Genomic DNA, 9,564 nt, shown 5'->3' on the forward strand with positions numbered 1-9,564 from the left:
GGGATTGCCCATCTCTCCAGTGCAGCCTCCCAGTGCAGCACAGCACAGCACAGCACAGATGTGGCTCAGGGTGCTGCTGCCACACCTCAGGGGCCTCACTGCCAACAAGGACAAACACTGAGAGGCTGCTGAAATGAAACGTTGTTAAGGAACACAAAACCCCCTTTTTTGTGAGAAGAGGCAAAGAATTCAAGTTTGCTGTTTCCTATTTTCAGCTTTTGTTTCGCTCTCTCTGGGAGAAACTGGAAAACGTGGAGTTCTCCTGAAATGTCTTTTCTAGAATGAATCATTACTCCACTGCCTAAAAACCACTGTCTTGTTTGAAGTGAGGAGAGGAAAATGCAACAATCAGGTCAGGAGTTCACACTAAATCAGCATCCAGACAAAAATATTGCTGAAGTGTGGAAGTTTTCTTCCTAAGCCCCAATGAGAACTCAGGTATTTCCATCAATTAAACCTCCTCAGCATCTCAGCAGGGCAAGGTCAGCAGGAGGAGCTCAACAGGTGCCTTTGGAATGGGAATTCCATCCCATGGAACAGTCCATATCCCACCTTCCTGCAGGAAACTCAACCTGAGAGCAGAGAGGGAGGCACAACCAGCCTGCAGACATTTTCCTGGGAATTCCAGGAGTTTCTAGAAATTGATCTGGCTGGCAGTGTAGAATTCCTTAAAAACCAAACACTTCCAAAGGATCCCTTGGAAGCTTGGGATCACCATGGTTCTGTACAGCCATTCCCTCTCAGCCCTGCCCTTCTGAGGGGCATTCCTGGCAGGAGGAGACTCCAGTGCTCCTTCCCTTCATCCCAATCCCAGCAATCCAAACAATCCCAACAATCCCAACAATCCCAGCAATCCCAGCCCGACAGCTTCCCCCAGAGAGCCTGGGAAAAGCGAGTGCATTTTCCATGAAAAGAGCAGCATCCAACTCAGAGCTGCACTTTCAAGCTCCCTTCCTTTCCAAATAATCTCATTTTTGTGATTACTGTGGCTGGAGCAGAAGGTAGGACTGCAACTGTCATCTTCCTCCTTCGGCAGGAAGGAAATGCAGCCAACAACCCCCGGGGAGATCAGGGATGTTCCAATTTACACTCCCAATCTCCTTTAGCCCACTTTGCTGAAAAGTGCCCTGCAGGAGCTCGGGAACAGCACCCCTTGGGCCACAAGAGCCACCCCTGATCAAATCCCACAGCAATTTGGACAAGAACAGAATTATTCTTGATTGATTTCTTCAAATTGCAGCCACCGAGGACACAAACCTGGAGCAGTGATTTGTTATTAAAGCTGGTCATGAGAAGCCTCGGGTTCTAAGGGAGCACAAAAATTAGATTTCCAGCATTAAAAAAAAAAAGAAAATAGGGTGCTAATATTCCCCATATTGCATGGTTCTACACCCAGAAAACATGAAACAACCTGGCAATGTTTTCTCAGCACAGTTACTCGATTTTCATGGAGTTCCATTTGTAAGGAAAGCAACGACCCTGCAAAGGAACAGCATTTTTTTCCAAAGCAAAACCAGCAGCCTAAAACCATCCTGCCTGAACTCCCTAGTGCATTTGGAAGCAGCTTTCCAAATTATTTCAGTGTTATTTTTAGGAGAGATATTTAATTTATGACCAGGCTGCCATTTACTGGTGTGCACTGATAGAATTGTGTTCTGAACACGTCCTGCCTTCGACACACTTGGATGTTGGTGCTCAGCCATGTCCTGGAGCACTGATCCGAGTGCTGCAGCACAGCCAGCTGGGTGGAATTTCACATTCCTGGGATGGATAGGGATGGGATAGAGCCCGAGGGGTGCAGTCAGAGGGGCTGGGTGCTGCCAGGGCACTCACCCTGCTGCACGGCTGAAGGTAAAGAGCACAGATGGAAAATAAAGACTTTCTCCTGGCTCAACCCCTCCCAAAGGAAGCCATGGGCAAGCTGGAGAGCTCCTGGGCACTCATCCAGCCCTGCTGCACACAGCTCGGGGTGAATTCCTGTGGGACCCACGGGAGAGGGAGCACCCCAAAGTCTCAGCTTGGCTCCATCAGCACAGACCCTGCAGCTGGAGAAAGGCTGACCAGGGTTTTACAGCAGCAGCTGGGATGCTGAATACCTGCGATTTCCCCACACTCCTGGAGGAATCTGCCCAGCCCAACTACTCCCATCCCCTTTTATCCAAGCAGCAATTCAGGGAGAAGTGAGGAGAGAGGGACAGAGGGACAGCAAACCCCCCAGTGTCACGGACATCACTCCCACCATTTTTTCACCCCAGGAAAGCTGCTACAGAACCTCCAGCACTAATTACACGGATGAATTCCAGCCAGAGGACCCTGGCCCTGCCATTCCCTGCTGATCCACCTGTTGGCTTTGGCTGCCGATGCTCCCAGCCCTCTGTGCTGCGCTGGGAACGGGGGAGCTGCAGGGAGAGATAACAGAGCCTCCCATGCAGAGAGGAAGATGAACAGCCTGGATCTTTTGCCCCTCCTGGGGAGGAAGTGCCTGAAGCACCAGGAGCTGCTAGAGGAAGCCCCGCTGTGCTCTGGATGGGTTATATATATCTATATATATATATATATATATATATATACATATATATACACACAGATTTTCTCCCCACATTAAGGCAGAGCACAAATACTTCTCTTCCAAGATACTGTCAGAGAAACAGAAACACCAGCAAGATTTCTTTGCAGGAGCCTCCACAGATGGAAAAAGCTTTTATCTACCAGATGTGAGGGGAAAGCCAATTTGGGCATGAAAATAAGCGTTCAAGAGCCACCCGCCCACCCCTCACCCCACCGCCCCGGGCAGCACAACCCACAGCGACCCCTGAGACACGAGCTGGCTGCCACACTCGGGAATTTCAGAGACTGCTGAGGTTAAGAAGATTTTTTTGTGATCGGTACTTGATTTTCTTCTTTCCACTAACTTAGAGCTTCTCACCCACCCACACACAATGGCACTTAGTTGTTGAACAGGTCCAGCTCTCCTCCTAAAATAGTTCTTTTCTATTCCTCTTTGGCTGAGCATGTTCTGAGCTGTGTTTTGAAGGAGGAGAGGAACAATGGGGAACAGTTTGACGGCATGAAAGATCTGCTTCAAGGCGGCTGATCCAAGCTGTAAAATATATACTCAGTGAAATCCCTCAGTATGGGCCCGTTCCTGCTTTCTGGGTGATTTGGTTAAATTCCCACTTTGAACAGACGCTTAGTCACAAAATATTAAAACATATAGTGTATATAAATATCTCTACATGGAGAAACTGTCTAAATATCTCATTTTCTGCAAAGTCCATTACGTAATGTATCACCAAAGACTTTGCAGGTATCGTGGCATTATCCAAAAGGCTCCTTGCGCCTGAGATTCCCTTCCGGACTGGCTCTCGGTGGGGAGTGCCCAGGATGCGCTGTGGGATGAGCGCTGGAGCGAACGAGCTGCCCCACTGCACCCTCCGGCTGCTGGAGCCCCGAGCGGCGCTGAGCAGGGCTGGAGCGCAACTTGGGCAGCGCTGCTGTGCCTCCGAGCTGCCGGGCTCAGCGGGACCGAGCCCAGCCGGGCTGCAGCCCGGGAGCACCCAGCGGGCAGGGGCACCGAGTGGGGCACGGAGCTGGGCACGGAGAGGGGCATGGAGCGGGGCACGGAGCCGGGCCGGGACTGGACACGGAGCCGGGCAGGAGCTGGGCAGGATCGGGGCACCGAGTGGGGCACGGAGCGGCAGGAGAGGGGCACAGAGCCGGGCACGGAGCCGGGCATGGAGCGGGCAAGGGCTGGACACGGAGCAGAGCTCCGAGCACGGGGGCGGCGCTGCCGAACAGGACCCGCACGGCGAAGCCACAGAAATTATGCGAGATTCAGCACAGCGCTGGATCCGCCAGCGAGGCGTGTGAACCTGCCGAGAGGGGGAGGCGAGCGAAGAAAAGGAGCAGCTCCTTGGTGCTCTCTGAGGAACATGGGCAGGGAGAGCCCGGAACAGCTCCTTGGTGCTCTCTGAGGGAAACGGGCAGGGAGAGCCCGGAGCAGCTCCTCGGTGCTCTCTGAGGAACATGGGCAGGGAGAGCCCGGCCGGGCACAGCGAGGGCAGCGAGGATGGCATCGCCCCGCTGGGCTCGGCTGCAGCGGCCGGAGATGGCACCGGCAGCCAGATGGGAATGAGGAGGCTCGGCGGCTGCTGCCAGCACCGAGCGGATTTGCCGTGAAAACCTCACAAGTTTCCAGCTGGGAAAAGCGGGGGATCTCTCCGCCCGCTGCACAAAAATAAAAAAATCCCTCCACCACCTTCCGCATGCGAAGGCGTAGGACAGGGAGCGAGGAACTCCGCTGCTCACGATGCATCTGGTGGCGCTTCTGTCACCGTCACCGCGCCCGCGATCGCTGCCGAGGAGCAGCCGGCGCTCGCTGCGGGGCCCGGCGGCTGCAGCAGCGCCCCAGGGGGACATGCCACCCCCGGGGACACCCCCGCACCCGGCGGCACCGGAGCCTGCTAGGGGCAGGGCGGATGGCCTCGCGCGGAGCTGGGGCACAGGGATGCAGGGGTGACAAGTGTCCGTGCCACGACACCCAGCGAGGCTCAGCGCCGGGGGCGAGAGGGGCGAGAGGGGCGCGATGGCAGCGAAGCCGGAGGAGAGACGGGAGGGGGAGAGCGGGCAGGCGCTGCAGCGCATCTCCCCCGCACACACACACACACACACACACACACACGGTTCTCTAATCCTCCTGCTCTGCTCATCCCTCGGTTCCTCCCGGCGCCTGGGGCTGCGCGGAGCGGCACTCCCGGGCTGCAGCCGTCTCCGGTTCCTCGCTCCGGCCGGCCGGGCTCGGGAGGGAGCCGGGAGCCGAGCCGGCAGGGCTGGCGGCTGGGGCTGCCCCGCATGGCCCCAGCTCCGCCGGACAAAGCCCCTCCTGACCCTCTCCCGACCCTCCCCCGACCCCCGCGACCCCCGGCCGCCCCGCCAGCCCTGTCCGCACGGCCGGCACTGCGTGCGCGGAGCTGTCCCGGCCGAGCCCCGCTGGGATGCCCTGCGCCCGCATCCATCCCCGCCGAGCCATGGCTCTCGCTAACGAACGAAAACCCAGCGCAGCCGGCGCCTCTTTTCTTCCTTTTCTATTTTTTTTTCCTCCGTTCCCTCAGGGACTGCTTCGTGCAAATGGGGCGATAAATCCAGAAAGCGCCACGCACCGTGGAGAAGGGAGACGGGGAGGGCGGCGGGGAGGGGAAGCGGCCGCTCCGGAGGGAAGCGGATGGAGCACCTGGAGAGGCACAGGGCAGCCGCGAACGGCCCTACCTGGAAGAGCCGGAGGATGTTGGCCACCATAATGGACACGGAACTTCCCGACGCCCCGATCACTCCAACTACTTTCTCCGGCTTGACGAACACGGGCGGCTCGCCGTTGGTGCACCTCACGTCGGAGGTGTCCTTCTGGATGAGCGCCTGCACGAAGGTGAGCGACTGCTCCAGCGCGTAGGTGTCCCGCGAGCAGGTGTCCAGGATGCGAGCGCCCAGCGTCACGTTGGGCAGCAGCTCCGGGTCGCTGTTGATCTGGTCCAGGGCGTAGAGCATCGCCTCCAGCCTGTGGATGCCGTTCTCCTTCTTGATGTCCCCGCAGGGGGAGCCCTGCTGGCCCTTGGCGTGCACGGGGAAGAGGCCGCCCAGGGTGATGTCCCCCTCCAGGCGGATGGAGTGGGGCGCGTACATCTCCTGCCCGCGGGCCGCCTCCCCGAGCAGCAGCTCCAGCAGGCAGCAGGGCAGCTCCAGCAGCGCCAGCAGCCGCAGCAGCCTGCCCGGCCGGCCCATGGTGATGCCGCCGCCGGCCCCGGGCGCTGCCCCGCGCTCCCCGGGGGCCGGGCCGGGCCGGGATGGCCGGGGGAGGGCTGCGGGTTCGGCCGCCGCCGCCCGCCCTGCCCTGCCCTGCCCTGCCCGCCGCGCTCCCGGCACCGGCACTGGGGAGCGCGCCGCGCCGCTGCCGCTTTAAACGGCCGGGGCTGCCCGCCCCCCGCCCGCCCCCCGCCCGCCCCCCGCTCCGCCCGCCGCCGCTGCGCAGCACCGCCCCGGAGCACCGGAGCACCGGCAGCACCGCCCCGGGCCGCCAGCCACGGGGATCGGGATGGGATGGGGATAGGATGGGGATGGGATGGGGATGGGGACGGGGATGGGATGGGGACGGGGATGGGGACGGGGACGGGGACGGGGATGGGGACGGGGATGGGGACGGGGATGGGGATGGGGATGGGGATGGGATGGGGATGGGATGGGATGGGGTGGGGTGGGATGGGGATGGGATGGGGATGGGATGGGGATGGGCATGGGCATGGGCATGGGATAGGATGGGGACGGAGACGGGGATGGAGGTGGCGATGGAGATAGAACCCGGTGGTCACGGCCCCTGCGCCCGCCGTGCCGGGGGATGGGACTTTACAGGTGTAGCCGGAGCCACCGGCGCTGGGTTCGGGGGCACAGGGGCGGCCCCGCTCCCCTCTCCCCTCTCTCCTCTCCCCGCTCCCCTCTCTCCTCTCTCCTCTCCCCGCTCCCCGCAGCCGGACCGGGCTCGGGAGCGCCGGCCGAAGGCGCTGCGCGGGCGATTCTCGCTCAGCCCCACCGGAGCAGCAGCAGCAGCAGCAGCAGCAGCATCTCCCTCCTCCGCCTCGCTCTCCCGGCGGGGAGCGCAGCGCCGCGGGCTCCCCCGCTCGCGGGGCCCGGCAGTGCCACCGCGGGGCTCGGGGACAGCCGGGGACAGCCGGGGACAGCGGGAGTGTCCAGCCAGCCCGGGGCATCCACAGCAGCAGTCCGGACTGTGGCATGGCAAGGAGCCCCTCCGCCCGCTGAGGCGGGTGCCGATGGAGCCGGGAGGAGGAGGAGCAGCCTGGATGTAACCCTGTGCTCCCAAACCCCGAGTAATGCCGCTGATCTCGTTCCATTTTAAGATCTTCAGACCCATTTTTCTTCTGCACACCCAGGTCTGGAGGATGCTGGAACATCCTGGTTTTGTTCCCTTCACCCCAAACTCTGACACCCGAAGGAACAACACCTGTTGCCATTCCCTTCTGACCACCAAATCCATTCCCAGCCACATTCCCAATTCAAGACTAACACAAAATGCACCTCTCAGATGTTCCCACCAGACCAAGCACATGTTTTAGAGTCAACCTTTAATTCCTCCTTCATAAATACCTCCTTCAGGTGTAGCTGCTGTTCATCTTTGCCCCCTGACACACTCTGGAGCAGCAGCACCCCATGGCTGCTCAGTCACAGAGTCACACAGTGGTTTTGGTTGGAAGGACCTTAAATCCCATCCAGTGCCACCCCTGCCATGGCAGGGACACCTTCCACTGTCCCAGGCTGCTCCAAGCCCCAATGTCCAACCTGGCCTTGGACACTGCCAGGGATCCAGGGGCACCACAGCTGCTCTGGGCACTCACACCCAGGAATTCCTTCCCAATATTCCATCCATCCCTGCCCTCTGGCAGTGGGAAGCCATTCCCTGTGTCCTGTCCCTCCATCCTTGTCCCCAGTCCCTCTCCAGCTCTCCTGGAGCTCTTTAGGCACTGGAAAGGCCTCTGAGATCTCTCTGGATCCTTCTCCAGCTGAACACCCCCAGCTCTCCCAGCCTGGCTCCAGCCCTTCATTTCCAACCTGTTGTGTTTGAGTGAAGGCACAGGGACACAACTGTTACTGCTGTGACAGTAAAAAGCATCAGTAAAACCCCGTGGCTTTGGTCTGTTTTGGCCCAGCCAGCTTTACCTGCCAGCCCTGAATTGTTGCACAGCTCCCAGTCTGGCAGGCACAAGCAAGTGCCTCTGCTGCTCAGGCCTTGACAGAGCTGGAGCTGGCCAGGGGTTATTGTCACATCTTACAGGAATTATTAAGCCATTTGAACACCTTAAAATATCTGTGTTTTTTAGATTATGTCCTTACTGTATTTTCCAGGTTTTTCCTTTGGCGCTGGTTCCAAGTCCACTTGTGTTTGGCAGAAGTTACTGCAAGCCAGGACTCCAACCTGGTGCCATTCAAATAGCACCAGAACCAGAGCAGGCAAATGGAGATTCCCTGGGGAAAGGGGATGTTTGGAGAGCAGCAGCAGGCCTGGGCAGACATGGCAGCTCAGAGCATTTTGCAGGAGGGCCAGGAAATAACAAACGTAAACAACAATAAAAGCAGCTGGAGTTCTCCACTAGAAATTATAATTTTTGGGCTTGGGACCAAAATTTAGTATTTCCATGGACTGAAACCATCATAAAAATTATCTCACTGTCATTTGGGTATTGTGATCCAGCTTGTGCCATTGCCCAGGCCTTGCTGACCATCAGCTTGGTCCACCAGTGGCTGAAAGCACAGCTCTTCCTCCCTGGGCAGCCCACACCTCACACAGATTTGGGCTGGAAAAGCCCTCCCAGCCCATGGATTCCAAGCTGTGCCCGATGCCCACCTTGTCCCCAGCCCAGAGCTCTGAGTGTCACCTCCAGGAGTTCCTGGGACACCTGCAGGGATGGGAACTGCAAACCTCCCTGGCAGCTCATTCCAGTTGTCCCAGACTTGCTGGTGGTTGGAGCCTCAAGTTTGCCTTTTCTGCTCCAATTCAGAAAGGATGTGGAGATAAACCACTTTTTCTAATAAATCTCATTGTTTTGCAGGAAGTCACCTCCTCATTTTGAAATCTTCCTGGTTTGTGTTTTGGTTTTTTTTTTCTTTGGGCAAATCTGCAGTTATTCGTATTTAATCATATAAACTTTTGTCCTCTCAAAGCCACAGCAAATCCATCTGCTCTCGACTTCATCCTGCTCTTCCTCACCCCTTGGTCCACCTGAAGAATCAGTCTCCAGATCCCACAGCAGATTCCCTGAGGAGCTCAGGGATGATCAAGGCAGACCCAGGGCCAGCCCAGCCCAGCAGCTTCTCTGGAGTTAGCAGCAGAAGCATCACAAGAAAAGCACAGAGTTTTGCACTATGCAGATATCTTTAATCTCTTCCTGGTTTGATTGTTTTCAGCCCTGAAGCATGGAAGATTATTCTAATTGCAAAAACTGCTACAGCAATCATTACTCTGGGTCCTCTGCTATCCCCAGAAGTGCCCAGTCCCTCTGCCACCCTTGCTGAGCACTTGGCTGCTGTGGTAACAAGGAGCATTGCACATCTGAAAAAACCTGTTTATCAGTGTTCAATGTCCTGCCTTTGAAGTTGAACTCCTCAAATTGGCAATACTGTCCCTCTCATCATACCTGAGCTCCATCCCCTGTGTGCTCTGAGCTACCTACACCCAGTCTGGCCTCTCAGACAGGCAACCACATATAATAACAGTCTGTGCATCTCTCACTGCCGTGTTTCCTTGGAAGAAATATTGGACTGGATGATCTGAAAGGCTTTTTCCCACCCAAATGATTGTGTCATTCTGTGATTTCAGTGCTGAATACCTGCAGTGAGGCAGCACTGACTAAAGGCAGCAGGGAGTGTGTCACAGCTGTGCTGAGCCACAGCCCCTGTCCCACTGCAGCTCGGGAATTCCTTTTCCCACCACCACAGCCACACTCAGAGCATTCAACAGGCAGTTCCCGAGGGAAACTGAGTCATTTCCCCTGCAGGCTGAGCTCC

General features: G+C 57.6%; 1 protein-coding gene and 1 long non-coding RNA gene across 3 annotated transcripts in view; one reads left to right on the top strand and one right to left on the bottom strand.

Annotated features, from left to right (window-relative positions):
- Positions 1-5,908, bottom strand: part of GRM7 (glutamate metabotropic receptor 7) — a 184,803-nt gene extending 178,895 nt beyond the window's left edge. The window contains exon 1 of one of the 2 annotated variants that reach the window (XM_085072222.1): positions 5,266-5,908. In XM_085072222.1, coding sequence (XP_084928348.1) covers positions 5,266-5,775 — 510 coding nt within the window. In that variant the 5' untranslated portion in view covers positions 5,776-5,908. The remainder of the gene's footprint in view (positions 1-5,265) is intronic. The other variant, XM_085072221.1, reaches the window with a different exon arrangement.
- Positions 5,909-6,502: 594 nt separating this feature from the next.
- LOC146431509 (uncharacterized) lies at positions 6,503-8,632 on the top strand. Its single transcript, XR_014854667.1, has 2 exons — positions 6,503-6,935; positions 7,906-8,632. It is a non-coding gene; the product is annotated as an uncharacterized LOC146431509 (long non-coding RNA).
- The last annotated feature ends 932 nt before the right edge of the window (positions 8,633-9,564 follow it).

This window comes from Lichenostomus cassidix, chromosome 12 (assembly GCF_008360975.1).
Source record: "Lichenostomus cassidix isolate B80296 chromosome 12, HeHo_3.0, whole genome shotgun sequence".
Taxonomy (NCBI): Eukaryota; Metazoa; Chordata; class Aves; order Passeriformes; family Meliphagidae; genus Lichenostomus; species Lichenostomus cassidix.